This window comes from Oncorhynchus kisutch, linkage group LG14 (assembly GCF_002021735.2).
Source record: "Oncorhynchus kisutch isolate 150728-3 linkage group LG14, Okis_V2, whole genome shotgun sequence".
NCBI lineage: Eukaryota > Metazoa > Chordata > Actinopteri > Salmoniformes > Salmonidae > Oncorhynchus > Oncorhynchus kisutch.
The window spans coordinates 88,834,266-88,853,558 of record NC_034187.2 but is presented as its reverse complement, the minus strand read 5'-3'; the positions used below and the strand labels follow the sequence as shown (position 1 = coordinate 88,853,558).

The window sequence follows — 19,293 nt, the reverse complement described above, 5'->3', positions numbered from 1 at the left end:
CACATGGTTAGAAACTGTGGTGCACATGGTTAGAAACTGTGGTGCACATTGATACTAGAAACTGTGGTGCACATTGATACTAGAAACTGTGGTGCACATTGATACTAGAAACTGTGGTGCACATTGATACTAGAAACTGTGGTGCACATTGATACTAGAAACTGGTGCACATTGATACTAGAAACTGTGGTGCACATTGATACTAGAAACTGTGGTGCACATTCATGTTAGAAACTGTGGTGCACATTAATACTAGAAACTGTGGTGCACATTAATACTAGAAACTGTGGTGCACATTCATGTTAGAAACTGTGGTGCACATTCATGTTAGAAACTGTGGTGCACATTCATGTTAGAAACTGTGGTGCACATTCATGTTAGAAACTGTGGTGCACATTCATTAATAGAAACTGTGGTGCACATTGTTAGAAACTGTGGTGCACATTGATACTAGAAACTGTGGTGCACATTGATACTAGAAACTGTGGTGCACATTGATACTAGAAACTGGTGCACATTGATACTAGAAACTGTGGTGCACATTGATACTAGAAACTGTGGTGCACATTGATACTAGAAACTGTGGTGCACATTGATACTAGAAACTGTGGTGCACATTGATACTAGAAACTGTGGTGCACATTGATACTAGAAACTGTGGTGCACATTGATACTAGAAACTGTGGTGCACATTGATACTAGAAACTGTGGTGCACATTGATACTAGAAACTGTGGTGCACATTGATACTAGAAACTGTGGTGCACATTGATACTAGAAACTGTGGTGCACATTGATACTAGAAACTGTGGTGCACATTGATACTAGAAACTGTGGTGCACATTGATACTAGAAACTGTGGTGCACATTGATACTAGAAACTGGTGCACATTGATACTAGAAACTGTGGTGCACATTCATTAATATAAACTGTGGTGTACATTAATACTAGAAACTGTGGTGCACATTGATACTAGAAACTGTGGTGCACATTGATACTAGAAACTGTGGTGCACATTGATACTAGAAACTGTGGTGCACATTCATTAATATAAACTGTGGTGTACATTAATACTCGAAACTGTGGTGCACATTGTTAGAAACTGTGGTGCACATTGATACTAGAAACTGTGTTAGAGACGGATCCTTATTCTTTATCGTTATTATATCAATTCAGGCAATTTATGGCCATATCATCCAGCTCTGTTACAGGGCTTCAATCAGTGTTATGTGGACTTAGTTTGGGTAGGGGAGCGTTGGTCTGAAATGGCACCCTATTCCCTTGTCTTGACCAGAGCCTACCCTATTCCCTATGTAGTAAACTAGTTCTGACCAGAGCCTACCCTATTCCCTATGTAGTAAACTAGTTCTGACCAGAGCCTACCCTATTCCCTATGTAGTAAACCGGTTCTGACCAGTAGTCGTGAACTGTATAGGGAATAGGGTGTAATTTCAGATTTACCCTTGGAGGAGTGTGGAGACTCTGTCCTCCAATCTCCCTCCCTCCCTCCCTGGGGCCAATGTGACACCTCTGCCTGCCAGCTAAGATCTCAGGTTTTGATTTAGAACGCCACAGATGCTAGCATCAAGACCATGTCTGAGGCGTGTGTTGACGTCCTGTGACTGTGTGAGAGAAGAGACCAACGTCTGTCTGTTCAGATGGTTTCCGATCCCAGCTGTGGTGTCCAATTATAACTGCTGTGAAGGAGTAACATGACAGGTAGCTAGCTATATTAGGTTAGGAGCCTGCTAGGCTAGGAGTCCATGACAGGTAGCTAGTTAGAATAGGTTAGGAGCCGGCTAGGCTAGGAGTCCATGACAGGTAGCTAGCTAGATTAGGTTAGGAGCCGGCTAGGCTAGGAGTCCAAGGAATTTTGGGGATGTTGTGGGTCACTCATCAGAGAGATCATATACAGTTTGTGGACCAGCTCAAATGTGACAACGGACTGGAGGAGTGGAGGACATTGTATCTGTAATGGGGGACAGAGAGGCAGCTGTAGAAGTCAGTCCCACTGTTCACCCTACTGTTAAACTCCAGACGACCAGATGATGTTGATAAGATGTTGTGGGTCACTCAGGGGGGGTTGGGTCTGTTGGAGACACAGACCAGAGGCAGGGAGCCGTGGTCGAACAGTTTGTATGGCAGCGTCCCCTTGGAGGTCCACACGTCCGTCTTGGGGTCGTAACACTCGAAGCAGTCCGAGTCCTCGATGGTGTCGTGCCCGTTCAGGAAGCGCCCCCCCGTCACGTACAGCTTGTTGTTGATGACCGTGGCGCTGTGGTGCATTCGCCTCTCCTTCAGGTTCTCACACTTTACAAACTTGTTGGCTTTGGTGTCGTAGGCGATCATCCGTCTCGTGTACCCTACAAATGAAACATTTCAAATACACATGACTATTAAGGGAGCCGGCGTCCCAAATTGCAGCCTATTCCCTATGTAGTGCACTCCTTTTGACCAGAGCCCAGAGGGAATAGGGTGCCATTGGGGACAAAGCCTACCCACAGATTGTTCAGAATCACAACATCAAAGTAAATCAAGTTGAAAGGAGATGACTCCATTTCAGATGAAAAAGAGACACATGCTATGAACTCATGTGGACTGTAACAGCTGTGGGTATTCTACATGATAGACCCGGTAAACCAGATAAACATGTTGAAAGCGGCAGCCTGTTCACCTCCAATGATGTAGATCTTATCTTCGATGACAGCAGCAGGTGCACAGACGTTCTTCACTGTCCTGGTTTCCAATCTGGACCACAGGTTCCTGGAGATGTGGTACACCTGAGAGACAGAGATACCAGAGAGAGTTTTAGTCAGCCAGTCAGTCAGTCAGTCAGTTAGCCAGTCAATGACAAAGGCTGCCAGAACATGTGTGGTGAGGCAAAGTGCTGTTTTTTTTTAGACCAATTTGCCTCACGATTTGTCTCTTTGCGTATCTTGACCAATCAGATTAATGGAAATCGCAGGTCTTGTGGGCCGGGCACAAAGCTCAAGGGTCACTGCTATTGGGATGTCCCTGTTCTAAAACTTTAACATGAACCTAATCCCTACCCTGTCCCTTAACCCGTACCTTATCTTACCTAACCTAGCCTTAACCCTTACATTAACCATTTTACAATGGGATAGGTTCTTCCCAAGGAAACTGGGACAGCACAGACAAAAGCTTAAGGCGTGCTCTTCCAGTATTGATTTAGCAAGCATGATAACAGATCACTCCTGACAGACACAACCAAAAATGTACATAAATGTAGCGGCCTACAGACCAATGGTCGCCGACTGGTCGATCTAAAAGGCATTACTAGGCGATCATCAAATATTTCTGTAGAAAAGCCAAAGAACCATAAAGGCTTACGATCCTTTTATTTAAATCGTGTTGAGCTGTTGCCGGTGGATGCACTTGTTTCAAAAGTCCTGCGCACCGGGTAGCAAAGTGTTCCCATGAGACAAACTCCGCCTACCCGGCGGACCGGCAAATCTGTGACTAAATCGAGTGCACCTTCTGCGCTGCCGGTCAGATGGCTCAAATCACCGTGGGAACAGAGCTTCCATGACCCTGGCCACAGCCACGTTCAATAGGCTACTAGCCTACGTCAGATTTAATAACTTTTAAAACCATGACAACAGAGAGACTGTCAACAAATACAGCAAAGAGCTGCTGTTTTTATGTCATGTTTAAGTTTATATTCAACACTATTACAAAACGCACTAATCCGTACATCCGTTCCGGTCTGCGGCTGCAATGAATGAGTAGCCAAGTATCGACAGCCCTACGTTTTTATTATTATTAGCAGCACGTCGTTTCCATTTTAATATGAATGAATATTTAACTTTCTCTGGTCATAGGAACAACATGAATTTGCACATGAGGCAGATACAGTGCGACTCGAGTTTCGCCATCAGGTGGAAGACTGTGTCCCCTCTCTCTGGTCAGTCTCACCGGAGGAAAGGCCGGAGAGAGCAGGGACGGCGAGAGGCGGATGGGAAACATCGTTTTGAACGGTCATTCAACTCGGGCATCTTTCTAGAGCTCCGATTTTTCGACCTGAAGATCAATGACGTCGTGATTTGACCTCGATGCAGGTACCATCAGTCCAGTTAAATAAAATATATAATTATTTCAATTCATCACAGAGCTCCACTGTGCCTCACAAGTGTTAAACCAACTGATCTATTTTGTTATCAAAGCTCGTGTTTTGAAATATAAAATGGTCTGATTAACAATATTGGCAGGCCAATCATATAGCCAATATGCTGTGATAATGTCACTAGGCTTACTGCCCAAACCTCATTCCTACAAAACTGTTTGTGTGGGTTAATGTAAAAAATAAATAAAAATCTGAACAGTAGATCTCGGTTTGCTTTTTGACTGAGAAAGTGATCTTGACGTTGGTGACCACTGATATAGACCTAAAACATTAGCTGTATTGCATGGCAAATATAACAAATGTCTGTCTGGTCAACTGTAGGCTACTAACAACAGCAGCTTCATTGTCAACAGCCTGGACTGAGAGGTAGATGTAACATGGTAAATGTAAATCTCAGACACTCCAATTAGTATGATGTTACGTTTCGTATGGTATGTTTTATTTTGTGGATGTCCATCATCCAATTCATACAACATGTTATGAATTTGAAAATCGTATTATATGTAGCAAATCCAATTTGTCGTGGCCAACGTTTGCTAGGTGGCTAACGTTAGCTAGGGGTTAAGGTTAGCGGAAGGGTTAGCTAACATGCAAAGTAGCTAAAAAGTAGTAAGTAGTTGCAAAGTTGTTAATTAGCTAATGTACTCCTTGATGAGATTCGAACACGCAACCTTTGGGTTAGAGTTATATGCCCACCCATTCAGTAGTAAAGTTCTGTCTTGTGTAACCATACCAAGCGTAACATATCATACTAATTTTAGTATCCCGGATTTACTTTACTATGTTACGTTGAGTTCATGAGACCAGGCTTTAGTGTAGCTTACTATGCGCTCTGGCCAGTGTAAAGGAAGTGGTAAAGTTGTGTATTTATAGCCCATTTGACGAGACTACCTACACTTTACAATCCAAAATGTCTGAATGAATTCCAGTGAATAATTAACACAATAGCTGACAGTATGTTAGTTAATGTGTAATTAGGCCTACAGTTGCATAGGGCAGGACTACACGATGAAAAGCTGCATAAAACAAGCCCTGTGAGATTTATTGTCCAATCACGTTGCTTTCTCTGTGTATTTTATTTTATTTATTTATTTTACCTTTATTTAACCAGGTAGGCAAGTTGAGAACAAGTTCTCATTTACAATTGCGACCTGGCCAAGATAAAGCAAAGCAGTTCGACAGATAAAACGACACAGAGTTACACATGGAGTAAAACAAACATACAGTCAATAATGCAGTATAAACAAGTCTATATACACGATGTGAGCAAATGAGATGAGATGAGAAGGGAGGTAAAGGCAAAAAAGGCCATGGCAAAGTAAATACAATATAGCAAGTAAAATACTGGAATGGTAGTTTTGGAATGGAAGAATGTGCAAAGTAGAAATAAAAATAATGGGGTGCAAAGGAGCAAAATAAATAAATAAATTAAAATTAAATACAGTTGGGAAAGAGGTAGTTGTTTGGGCTAAATTATAGGTGGTCTATGTACAGGTGCAGTAATCTGTGAGCTGCTCTGACAGTTGGTGCTTAAAGCTAGGGAGGGAGATAAGTGTTTCCAGTTTCAGAGATTTTTGTAGTTCGTTCCAGTCATTGGCAGCAGAGAACTGGAAGGAGAGGCGGCCAAAGAAAGAATTGGTTTTGGGGGTGACTAGAGAGATATACCTGCTGGAGCGTGTGCTACAGGTGGGAGATGCTATGGTGACCAGCGAGCTGAGATAAGGGGGGACTTTACCTAGCAGGGTCTTGTAGATGATATGGAGCCAGTGGGTTTGGCGACGAGTATGAAGCGAGGGCCAGCCAACGAGAGCGTACAGGTCGCAATGGTGGGTAGTATATGGGGCTTTGGTGATAAAACGGATTGCACTGTGATAGACTGCATCCAATTTGTTGAGTAGGGTATTGGAGGCTATTTTGTAAATGACATCGCCAAAGTCGAGGATAGGTAGGATGGTCAGTTTTACAAGGGTATGTTTGGCAGCATGAGTGAAGGATGCTTTGTTGCGAAATAGGAAGCCAATTCTAGATTTAACTTTGGATTGGAGATGTTTGATATGGGTCTGGAAGGAGAGTTTACAGTCTAACCAGACACCTAAGTATTTGTAGTTGTCCACGTATTCTAAGTCAGAGCCGTCCAGAGTAGTGATGTTGGACAGGCGGGTAGGTGCAGGTAGCGATCGGTTGAAGAGCATGCATTTAGTTTTACTTGTATTTAAGAGCAATTGGAGGCCACGGAAGGAGAGTTGTATGGCATTGAAGCTTGCCTGGAGGGTTGTTAACACAGTGTCCAAAGAAGGGCCGGAAGTATACAGAATGGTGTCGTCTGCGTAGAGGTGGATCAGGGACTCACCAGCAGCAAGAGCGACCTCATTGATGTATACAGAGAAGAGAGTCGGTCCAAGAATTGAACCTGCCAGACTGCCAGAGGTCCGGACAGCAGACCCTCCGATTTGACACACTGAACTCTATCAGAGAAGTAGTTGGTGAACCAGGCGAGGCAATCATTTGAGAAACCAAGAGTGTCGAGTCTGCCGATGAGGATATGGTGATTGACAGAGTCGAAAGCCTTGGCCAGATCAATGAATACGGCTGCACAGTAATGTTTCTTATCGATGGCGGTTAAGATATCGTTTAGGACCTTGAGCGTGGCTGAGGTGCACCCATGACCAGCTCTGAAACCAGATTGCATAGCAGAGAAGGTATGGTGAGATTCGAAATGGTCGGTAATCTGTTTGTTGACTTGGCTTTCGAAGACCTTAGAAAGGCACGGTAGGATAGATATAGGTCTGTAGCAGTTTGGGTCAAGAGTGTCCCCCCCTTTGAAGAGGGGGATGACTGCAGCTGCTTTCCAATCTTTGGGAATCTCAGACGACACGAAAGAGAGGTTGAACAGGCTAGTAATAGGGGTGGCAACAATTTCGGCAGATAATTTTAGAAAGAAAGGGTCCAGATTGTCTAGCCCGGCTGATTTGTAGGGGTCCAGATTTTGCAGCTCTTTCAGAACATCAGCTGAATGGATTTGGGAGAAGGAGAAATGGGGAAGGCTTGGGCGAGTTGCTGTTGGGGGTGCAGTGCTGTTGTCCGGGGTAGGAGTAGCCAGGTGGAAAGCATGGCCAGCCGTAGAAAAATGCTTCTTGAAATTCTCAATTATGGTGGATTTATCAGTGGTGACAGTGTTTCCTATCTTCAGTGCAGTGGGCAGCTGGGAGGAGGTGTTCTTATTCTCCATGGACTTTACAGTGTCCCAGAACTTTTTTGAGTTAGTGTTGCAGGAAGCAAATTTCTGCTTGAAAAAGCTAGCCTTGGCTTTTCTAACTGCCTGTGTATAATGGTTTCTAGCTTCCCTGAACAGCTGCATATCACGGGGCTGTTCGATGCTAATGCAGAACGCCATAGGATGTTTTTGTGTTGGTTAAGGGCAGTCAGGTCTGGGGAGAACCAAGGGCTATATCTGTTCCTGGTTCTAAATTTCTTGAATGGGGCATGTTTATTTAAGATGGTTAGGAAGGCATTTAAAAAAAATATCCAGGCATCCTCTACTGACGGGATGAGATCAATATCCTTCCAGGATACCCCGGCCAGGTCGATTAGAAAGGCCTGCTCGCAGAAGTGTTTCAGGGAGCGTTTTACAGTGATGAGTGGAGGTCGTTTGACCGCTGACCCATTACGGATGCAGGCAATGAGGCAGTGATCGCTGAGATCTTGGTTGAAGACAGCAGAGGTGTATTTAGAGGGGAAGTTGGTTAGGATGATATCTATGAGGGTGCCCGTGTTTAAGGCTTTGGGGAGGTACCTGGTAGGTTCATTGATAATTTGTGTGAGATTGAGGGCATCAAGTTTAGATTGTAGGATGGCTGGGGTGTTAAGCATGTTCCAGTTTAGGTCGCCTAGCAGCACGAACTCTGAAGATAGATGGGGGGCAATCAGTTCACATATGGTGTCCAGAGCACAGCTGGGGGCAGAGGGTGGTCTATAGCAGGCGGCAATGGTGAGAGACTTGTTTTTAGAGAGGTGGATTTTTAAAAGTAGAAGTTCAAATTGTTTGGGTACAGACCTGGATAGTAGGACAGAACTCTGCAGGCTATCTTTGCAGTAGATTGCAACACCGCCCCCTTTGGCAGTTCTATCTTGTCTGAAAATGTTGTAGTTTGGAATTAAAATGTCTGAATTTTTGGTGGTCTTCCTAAGCCAGGATTCAGACACAGCTAGAACATCCGGGTTGGCAGAGTGTGCTAAAGCAGTGAATAGAACAAACTTAGGGAGGAGGCTTCTAATGTTAACATGCATGAAACCAAGGCTATTACGGTTACAGAAGTCGTCAAAAGAGAGCGCCTGGGGAATAGGAGTGGAGCTAGGCACTGCAGGGCCTGGATTCACCTCTACATCGCCAGAGGAACATAGGAGGAGTAGAATAAGGGTACGGCTAAAAGCTATGAGAATTGGTCGTCTAGAACGTCTGGAACATAGAGTAAAAGGAGGTTTCTGGGGGCGATAAAATAGCATCAAGGTATAATGTACAGACAAATGTATGGTAGGATGTGAATACAGTGGAGGTAAACCTAGGTATTGAGTGATGAAGAGAGAGATATTGTCTCTAGAAACATCGTTGAAACCAGGAGATGTCATTGCATGTGTGGGTGGTGGAACTAATAGGTTGGATAAGGTATAGTGAGCAGGACTAGAGGCTCTACAGTGAAATAAGCCAATAAACACTAACCAGAACAGCAATGGACAAGACATATTGACATTAAGGAGAGGCATGCTTAGTCGAGTGATCAAAAGGGTCCAGTGAGTGGAGAGGTTGGTTGGTGATTTAGACAGCTAGCCAGGCCATCGGTAGCAAGCTAGCATAGGATGGAGGTCTGTTGTTAGCCACCTCTTACGTTCCGTCAGTAGATTAGTGGGGTTCCGTGTGGTAGAGGGGATTAATCGAAATCACACAACAACAACAAAAATAAAAACAATAGATATAGTTATAGAGGCCCAAGAAGAAAACATAATAATAATAAAAATAAATAAATTGTCCGATTGTCTATTCAGATAGCAGCCGGTAAGACAGCTAACGGTTAGCAGGCCGCAGATGGGCGTTCAGGTAACGTCGCGACGGAGGAGCCAGCCGGATCTCCTTCGGGTAGATAACGTCGGCAGTCCAGTTGTGAAGGCCCGGTGGGGCTCCGCGTAGGCAGTAAAACGGGTCCGGATAGGTGACTGCAGTCCAGGAGTGATTGATGGAACTCAGGAGTGATTGACGGAGCTGGCTAGCTCCGGAATAATTGATGTTTGCTCCGGAATCGACGAAGGCCGATAGTCACACGGATAGCAGCTAGCTAGCTGTGAGATCCGGGTATGAATGTCCAGAGAGCAGTCGAAATCCAGGGACATGGAGAGAAAAATTGGTCTGGTATGTTCCGTTCCGAGCCGCGCTGTGCCGTACAGAACTGGCGATAGATTTTCGAGCTAAAGGATAGCTGATGACCACAAACCGTGGTTAGCTGAATACTAACGATTTGCCAGTAAAGGAGCTAACTAGCTTCTGAACTAGCTTCTGGATTAGCTTCTGGCTAGTTTCAGGCCAGCCTCCTGGAGTTTCTGGCTAGCTTCTTGGAGGATTACAGATCTGAGGTAAATAATACTTTTTTATAAATATACATTGGTGAGGCGGGTTGCAGGAGAGTGTTTTGAAGATGAGTTGATGGAAAATAAAATAAAATGTATGTGAAAAAGTTGTAAATATATATATATATACAGGACACGACAAGACGAGGACAATAGACGTCTGAACTGCTATGCCACCTTGGATTAGTGTATAGGAAACGCCCCTAGTTCTTCTTTAAAACACAACTCATATGAACAAGAACAGGGTACCAAAAGCACTCACAAACTTCTACAGATGCACAATCGAGAGCATCCTGTCGGGCTGTATCACCGCCTGGTACTGCAACTGCTCCGCCAAACAACCGTAAGGCTCTCCAGAGGGTAGTGAGGTCTGCACAATGCATCACCGGGGGCAAACTACCTGCCCTCCAGGACACCTACACCACCCGATGTTACAGGAAGGCCATAAAGATCATCAAGGACATCAACCACCCGAGCCACTGCCTGTTCACCCCGCTGTCATCCAGAAGGCGACGTCAGTACAGGTGCATCAAAGCTGGGACCGAGAGACTGAAAAACAGCTTATTTCGCAAGGCCATCAGACTGTTAAACAGCCACCACTAACATTGAGTGGCTGCTGCCAACACACTGACTCAACTCCAGCCACTTTAATAATGGGAATTGATGGGAAATTATGTAAAATATATCACTAGCTACTTTAAACAATGCTACCTAATATAATGTTTACATACCCTACATTACTCATCTCATATGTATACGTGTATACTGTACTCTATATCATCTACTGCATCTTTATGTAATACATGTATCACTAGCCACTTTAACTATGCCACTTGGTTTACATACTCATCTCATGTATATACTGTACTCAATACCATCTACTGTATCTTGCCTATGCCGCTCTGTACCATCACTCATTCATATATCTTTATGTACATATTCTTTATCCCTTTACACTTGTGTCTATAAGGTAGTAGTTTTGGAATTGTTAGTTAGATTACTTGTTGGTTATTACTGCATTGTCGGAACTAGAAGCACAAGCATTTCGCTACACTCGCATTAACATCTGCTGCCAATGACTGGAATGAACTACAAAAATCTCAAACTGGAAACACATCTCCCTCACTAGCTTTAAGCACCAACTGTCAGAGCAGCTCACAGATTACTGCACCTGTACATAGCCCACCTATAATTTAGCCCAAACAACTACCTCTTTCCCAACTGTATTTAATTTTTATTTATTTATTTATTTTGCTCCTTTGCACCCCATTATTTTTATTTCTACTTTGCACATTCTTCCATTGCAAAACTACCATTCCAGTATTTTACTTGCTATATTGTATTTACTTTGCCATCATGGCCTTTTTTTGCCTTTACCTCCCTTCTCACCTCATTTGCTCACATTGTATATAGACTTGTTTATACTGCATTATTGACTGTATGTTTGTTTTTACTCCATGTGTAACTCTGTGTCGTTTTATATGTCGAACTGCTTTGCTTTATCTTGGCCAGGTCGCAATTGTAAATGAGAACTTGTTCTCAACTTGCCTACCTGGTTAAATAAAGGTTAAATAAATAAAAAATAAAAAAATAAAAAATCTGCTAACCATGTGTATGTGACATATAATTTGATTTGATTTGAGGGTAGCTGCAGTTTGACAGGGTTTTCATCCTCCCCAAGGCCAGGAGTTTTTCAAAACCATGTGACCTGATTAGAAAAATGATGAAACCTTTTTTACAAACGGATTAGTCGCGTCATACCGTATACGGTCCAGAGTTTTACCTGGTTAGGTCACCAAATCAGGAAAAACTACGGGCCCCATCATTTTTTATTTTCTTCACCTCACCACTCTCTCCACCTCTGGTCAATGATATCAAAGATTAATATCCATCAACCATCTGTCAGGCTATTAGCATAATACACGCTAAAGGAATTGTCTCCTCCCTTCTTTGTTTAAACTGTTTCTGTTCTGGATGGATTGGTTGGTTGATTGATTGGTTGATAGATTGGTGGGTTGGTTGATTGATTGGTGGGTTGGTTGATTGATTGGTGGGTTGTTTGGTTGATTGATTGGTGGGTGGGTTGATTGATTGGTGGGTTGGTTGATTGATTGGTGGGTTGTTTGGTTGATTGATTGGTGGGTTGGTTGATTGATTGGTGGGTTGATTGATTGGTGGGTTGGTTGATTGATTGGTGGGTTGATTGATTGACTGATGGTTACCTGTATCTCCCTGACAGGGTTCTGCATGGCGTCCTCCCCTCCGAACACATAGACCCTCTGGTCGTTGGCGGCGACGGCGGGGTGCAGCACGGCGCTGGGGAGAGGAGCCATGGCCTCCCATTGGTTAAACATACTGTTGTACCTCTCCACGGAGTTGGAGATCTGTTTGTCAACTCCGATCCCCCCCAGGACAAAGATGAAGTGGAGATACGAGACACTCTGATGGGCGTAGCGTGGCTCCAACATGGGCTCAGCCGTCCTCCACTGGTCACAGAGACATGCGGGTTTCAATAAGGCAGTATTACATGGTATCAATGGCAGCTAAGGTTGAAATGTACCATTTTCATAAATACACAATACAAAATAATTATCCATCGGCACAATAAAATCTAATTTAAAAATACCTATTTTCTGGACAAACCGTCAGTGCTGTGGGTATGCTAGCCCCTTCATACCTGGTTGGTCTTGAGGGAGAGGGTGTAGACGGTGGCAGACACAGAGCTGTCTCCTGAGGCCATGCTGAGGCTTAGCCCCCCCACCACATACAGGATGCTGTGGATACAGACGTAGGAGGCCTTGTAGAGTCGCAGGGGCAGCTTGGCCAGCCACTGCCAGCGCTGTGTCCTCTCATCATAGAGCAGGGCTTCCCGGGATGTCTGCTCATTATTCTTGCGCCCGCCGACCACAACGAGCGTCTCTCGGCAGGTGTAGCGGCGCGGTGTGGTCCAGAGGGGCTTCAGCTCACGACCGCACTTGGCACTGACCGAGAGCATGAGGCGACGGACAGACTCAATGATCTCAGTGCAGAGCGTGGAGGACTGCACTAGCGGGTCGTTGGCGATGAACTGGAACAGGTAGGTGGGGTGGATGTAGCGCAGGCGCACCTTCTTGAAGAGGTCGTGGATGGCGCCGCGACGGGAGAATGGGTCGTGGTGGATCCACGCCAGGAGGGTCTCAAACACCTGCGAAATTGGACTTTTAGTACTAACCTCCCCATGTTAGAAACAACATAATTTTTTATCTAATCCTATTTTTTCACATCTCTTCTTTACTCATCTCATATCACCTGCTCCTCCTCTGCACACAGTCGGTCATCCTCCAGGTAACACATAAGCTCCGGTAAGGAGAGCTCACAGAAGTCTTCGGAGGCAGCTACGTCTGAGAAGCTCCTCACGGCCATCTCCTTAGCCTTCTCCTTCAGACTGTCACAGTGGAGGATCTCAGACAACCTGATCATACTGAGACAGTTGTCTGGGCTCAGCTGCTCCTGAAATATATTATAATTGAACAAAGACCGTGTGTGTGCACATTATTATTAATTTGTATTTAATTGAACCTTTTATTTAAGCAGGAAAGTCCCATTGAGACAAAAGTCTATTTTGCAAAGGGACTGATTCACAATCACATCATTCAATGCTGCAGTTTCAAAATCAATCTAACAGTCCCAGAGTTAGCAACAAAGCTATCTGTAGTCATCTGTAGTCACCTGAAGGAAGGTGGAGCAGGCCTCAAACAGCCGTCCATAGTGCAGCATAGAGGCAGCCTGCATTAGAGGCAGCACTATGTCCATGCTGATGGTGATGGCTCCTGTATACACATAGTCCACTATGCCACTGAGCACGTCAGGGGAGATACCCTTCAGATCCACACGCCCCTGTCTGCTCTCTACAAAGTTACTGCAGAACATGGCCCTGAGGAATATACATGACAAGTTACTGCAGAATATGGCCCTGAGGAATAGACATGACAAGTTACTGCAGAACATGGCCCTGAGGAATAGACATGACAAGTTACTGCAGAACATGGCCCTGAGGAATAGACATGACAAGTTACTGCAGAACATGGCCCTGAGGAATAGACATGACAAGTTACTGCAGAACATGGCCCTGAGGAATAGACTTGACAAGTTACTGCAGAACATGGCCCTGAGTTACTGCAGAACATGGCCCTGAGGAACAGACATGACAAGTTACTGCAGAACATGGCCGTGAGTTACTGCAGAACATGGCCCTGAGGAATAGACATGACAAGTTACTACAGAACATGGCCCTGAGGAATAGACATGACAAGTTACTGCATAACATGGCCCTGAGTTACTGCAGAACATGGCCCTGAGGAATAGACATGACAAGTTACTGCAGAACATGGCCCTGAGTTACTGCAGAACATGGCCCTGAGGAATAGACATGACAAGTTACTGCAGAATATGGCCCTGAGGAATAGACATGACAAGTTACTGCAGAACATGGCCCTGAGGAATAGACATGACAAGTTACTGCAGAACATGGCCCTGAGGAATAGACATGACAAGTTACTGCAGAACATGGCCCTGAGGAATAGACATGACAAGTTACTGCAGAACATGGCCCTGAGGAATAGACTTGACAAGTTACTGCAGAACATGGCCCTGAGTTACTGCAGAACATGGCCCTGAGGAACAGACATGACAAGTTACTGCAGAACATGGCCCTGAGTTACTGCAGAACATGGCCCTGAGGAATAGACATGACAAGTTACTACAGAACATGGCCCTGAGGAATAGACATGACAAGTTACTGCATAACATGGCCCTGAGTTACTGCAGAACATGGCCCTGAGGAATAGACATGACAAGTTACTGCAGAACATGGCCCTGAGTTACTGCAGAACATGGCCCTGAGGAATAGACATGACAAGTTACTGCAGAACATGGCCCTGAGGAACAGACATGACAAGTTACTGCAGAACATGGCCCTGAGTTACTGCAGAACATGGCCCTGAGGAATAGACATGACAAGTTACTGCAGAACATGGCCCTGAGGAACAGACATGACAAGTTACTGCAGAACATGGCCCTGAGGAATAGACATGACAAGTTACTGCAGAACATGGCTCTGAGTTACTGCAGAACATGGCCCTGAGTTACTGCAGAACATGGCCCTGAGGAATAGACATGACAAGTTACTGCAGAACATGGCCCTGAGTTACTGCAGAACATGGCCCTGAGGAACAGACATGACAAGTTACTGCAGAACATGGCCCTGAGGAATAGACATGACAAGTTACTGCAGAACATGGCTCTGAGTTACTGCAGAACATGGCCCTGAGTTACTGCAGAACATGGCCCTGAGGAATAGACATGACAAGTTACTGCAGAACATGGCCCTGAGGAATAGACATGACAAGTTACTGCAGAACATGGCCCTGAGTTACTGCAGAACATGGCCCTGAGGAATAGACATGACAAGTTACTGCAGAACATGGCCCTGAGTTACTGCAGAACATGGCCCTGAGTTACTGCAGAACATGGCCCTGAGTTACTGCAGAACATGGCCCTGAGGAATAGACATGACAAGTTACTGCAGAACATGGCTCTGAGTTACTGCAGAACATGGCCCTGAGTTACTGCAGAACATGGCCCTGAGGAATAGACATGACAAGTTACTGCAGAACATGGCCCTGAGTTACTGCAGAACATGGCCCTGAGGAATAGACATGACAAGTTACTACAGAACATGGCCCTGAGGAATAGACATGACAAGTTACTGCATAACATGGCCCTGAGTTACTGCAGAACATGGCCCTGAGGAATAGACATGACAAGTTACTGCAGAACATGGCCCTGAGTTACTGCAGAACATGGCCCTGAGGAATAGACATGACAAGTTACTGCAGAACATGGCCCTGAGGAATAGACATGACAAGTTACTGCAGAACATGGCTCTGAGTTACTGCAGAACATGGCCCTGAGTTACTGCTGAACATGGCCCTGAGGAATAGACATGACAAGTTACTGCAGAACATGGCCCTGAGTTACTGCAGAACATGGCCCTGAGGAACAGACATGACAAGTTACTGCAGAACATGGCCCTGAGGAATAGACATGACAAGTTACTGCAGAACATGGCTCTGAGTTACTGCAGAACATGGCCCTGAGTTACTGCAGAACATGGCCCTGAGGAATAGACATGACAAGTTACTGCAGAACATGGCCCTGAGGAATAGACATGACAAGTTACTGCAGAACATGGCCCTGAGTTACTGCAGAACATGGCCCTGAGGAATAGACATGACAAGTTACTGCAGAACATGGCCCTGAGTTACTGCAGAACATGGCCCTGAGTTACTGCAGAACATGGCCCTGAGTTACTGCAGAACATGGCCCTGAGTTACTGCAGAACATGGCCCTGAGTTACTGCAGAACATGGCCCTGAGGAATAGACATGACAAGTTACTGCAGAACATGGCCCTGAGTTACTGCAGAACATGGCCCTGAGGAACAGACATGACAAGTTACTGCAGAACATGGCCCTGAGGAATAGACATGACAAGTTACTGCAGAACATGGCTCTGAGTTACTGCAGAACATGGCCCTGAGTTACTGCAGAACATGGCCCTGAGGAATAGACATGACAAGTTACTGCAGAACATGGCCCTGAGGAATAGACATGACAAGTTACTGCAGAACATGGCCCTGAGTTACTGCAGAACATGGCCCTGAGGAATAGACATGACAAGTTACTGCAGAACATGGCCCTGAGTTACTGCAGAACATGGCCCTGAGTTACTGCAGAACATGGCCCTGAGTTACTGCAGAACATGGCCCTGAGTTACTGCAGAACATGGCCCTGAGGAATAGACATGACAAGTTACTGCAGAACATGGCCCTGAGTTACTGCAGAACATGGCCCTGAGGAACAGACATGACAAGTTACTGCAGAACATGGCCCTGAGGAATAGACATGACAAGTTACTGCAGAACATGGCCCTGAGTTACTGCAGAACATGGCCCTGAGGAACTGACATGACAAGTTACTACAGAACATGGCCCTGAGGAATAGACATGACAAGTTACTGCATAACATGGCCCTGAGTTACTGCAGAACATGGCCCTAAGGAATAGACATGACAAGTTACTGCAGAACATGGCCCTGAGGAACAGACATGACAAGTTACTGCAGAACATGGCCCTGAGGAACAGACATGCCAAGTTACTGCAGAACATGGCCCTGAGTTACTGCAGAACATGGCCCTGAGGAATAGACATGACAAGTTACTGCAGAACATGGCCCTGAGGAACAGACATGACAAGTTACTGCAGAACATGGCCCTGAGAAATAGACATGACAAGTTACTGCAGAACATGGCCCTGAGGAACAGACATGACAAGTTACTGCAGAACATGGCCCTGAGGAATAGACATGACAAGTTACTGCAGAACATGGCTCTGAGTAAAAAAAAAAAGAAAAGACAACACACAGAGGCACACAAACATCAACAACACAAGCATTTCACTACACTCGCAATAACATCTGCTAAATATGTGTACATCACTCCTGTCTAGACCCACCTGTTCTCACTACTGTCCTGTCTAGACCCACCTGTTCTCACTACTGTCCTGTCTAGACCCACCTGTTCTCACTACTGTCCTGTCTAGACCCACCTGTTCTCACTACTGTCCTGTCTAGACCCACCTGTTCTCACTACTGTCCTGTCTCACTACTGTCCTGTCTAGACCCACCTGGTCTCACTACTGTCCTGTCTAGACCCACCTGTTCTCACTACTGTCCTGTCTAGACCCACCTGTTCTCACTACTGTCCTGTCTAGACCCACCTGTTCTCACCACTGTCCTGTCTAGACCCACCTGTTCTCACTACTGTCCTGTCTAGACCCACCTGTTCTCACTACTGTCCTGTCTAGACCCACCTGTTCTCACTACTGTCCTGTCTAGACCCACCTGTTCTCACTACTGTCCTGTCTAGACCCACCTGTTCTCACTACTGTCCTGTCTAGACCCACCTGTTCTCACTACTGTCCTGTCTAGACCCACCTGTTCTCACTACTGTCCTGTCTAGACCCACCTGTTCTCACTACTGTCCTGTCTAGACCCACCTGTTCTCACTACTGTCCTGTCTAGACCCACCTGTTCTCACTACTGTCCTGTCTAGACCCACCTGTTCTCACTACTGTCCTGTCTAGACCCACCTGTTCTCACTACTGTCCTGTCTAGACCCACCTGTTCTCACTACTGTCCTGTCTAGACCCACCTGTTCTCACCACTGTCCTGTCTAGACCCACCTGTTCTCACTACTGTCCTGTCTAGACCCACCTGTTCTCACTACTGTCCTGTCTAGACCCACCTGTTCTCACTACTGTCCTGTCTCACTACTGTCCTGTCTAGACCCACCTGTTCTCACTACTGTCCTGTCTAGACCCACCTGTTCTCACTACTGTCCTGTCTAGACCCACCTGTTCTCACTACTGTACTGTCTAGACCCACCTGTTCTCACTACTGTCCTGTCTCACTACTGTCCTGAGTGTAAGGGGAGGCAGGTAGCCGAGTGGTTAGAGTGTAAGGGGAGGCAGGTAGCCTAGTGGTTAGAGTGTAAGGGGAGGCAGGTAGCCTAGTGGTTCGAGTGTAAGGGGAGGCAGGTAGCCTAGTGGTTAGAGTGTAAGGGGAGGCAGGTACCCCAGTGGTTAGAGTGTAAGGGGAGGCAGGTAGCCTAGTGGTTAGAGTGTAAGGGGAGGCAGGTAGCCTAGTGGTTAGAGTGTAAGGGGAGGCAGGTAGCCTAGTGGTTCGAGTGTAAGGGGAGGCAGGTAGCCTAGTGGTTAGAGTGTAGGGATGGCAGGTACCCCAGTGGTTAGAGTGTAGGGATGGCAGGTACCCCAGTGGTTAGAGTGTAGGGACGGCAGGTACCCCAGTGGTTAGAGTGTAGGGACGGCAGGTACCCCAGTGGTTAGAATGTAGGGACGGCAGGTACCCCAGTGGTTAGAGTGTAGGGACGGCAGGTACCCCAGTGGTTAGAATGTAGGGACGGCAGGTACCCCAGTGGTTAGAATGTAGGGACGGCAGGTACCCCAGGGGTTAGAGTGTAGGGACGGCAGGTACCCTAGTGGTTAGAGTGTAGGGACGGCAGGTACCCTAGTGGTTAGAGTGTAGGGACGGCAGGTACCCCAGTGGTTAGAATGTAGGGACGGCAGGTACCCCAGGGGTTAGAGCATTGGGCCAGTAACTGAAGGGTTATGGCAGCATAGCCACAGTAGGTGGCAGCATAGCCTCTCCAACCTCTCCATGTATCAAAAAAAAACACATTGGTTGACCATCTCTTTAGGTTGATGGAGCCCATATGCACAAACCATGTAGTTAGTTAGACTTCTTGATTTTGTTTTATTTGTGTAAGATCAAAGTTAACCTAGTCTGTTCCGTCTATCACTGAAGAACCTGATCAAACCTTTTAAGAGATGAGGGCAGCGGACATCCCATTGAATGGTAGGATCATGTATACATACATAGTTATTGTATACATCACATGTATAGAGCATGTGGCCGT

The 19,293-nt window shown here is 45.8% G+C and overlaps 1 protein-coding gene across 2 annotated transcripts in view; it reads right to left on the bottom strand.

Annotated features, from left to right (window-relative positions):
- Positions 1-798: 798 nt before the first annotated feature.
- klhl38a (kelch-like family member 38a) overlaps positions 799-19,293 on the bottom strand; it is a 40,073-nt gene continuing 21,578 nt past the window's right edge. Inside the window, exons 3-8 of one of the 2 annotated variants that reach the window (XM_031789148.1) lie at positions 13,469-13,673; positions 13,049-13,249; positions 12,438-12,944; positions 11,983-12,246; positions 2,675-2,780; positions 799-2,363 (exon numbers count right to left, since the gene is read on the bottom strand). In XM_031789148.1, coding sequence (XP_031645008.1) covers positions 2,074-2,363; positions 2,675-2,780; positions 11,983-12,246; positions 12,438-12,944; positions 13,049-13,249; positions 13,469-13,673 — 1,573 coding nt within the window. In that variant the 3' untranslated portion in view covers positions 799-2,073. Of the gene's footprint in view, positions 2,364-2,674; positions 2,781-11,982; positions 12,247-12,437; positions 12,945-13,048; positions 13,250-13,468; positions 18,301-19,293 lie in introns of those variants that run through there. The other variant, XM_020501824.2, reaches the window with a different exon arrangement.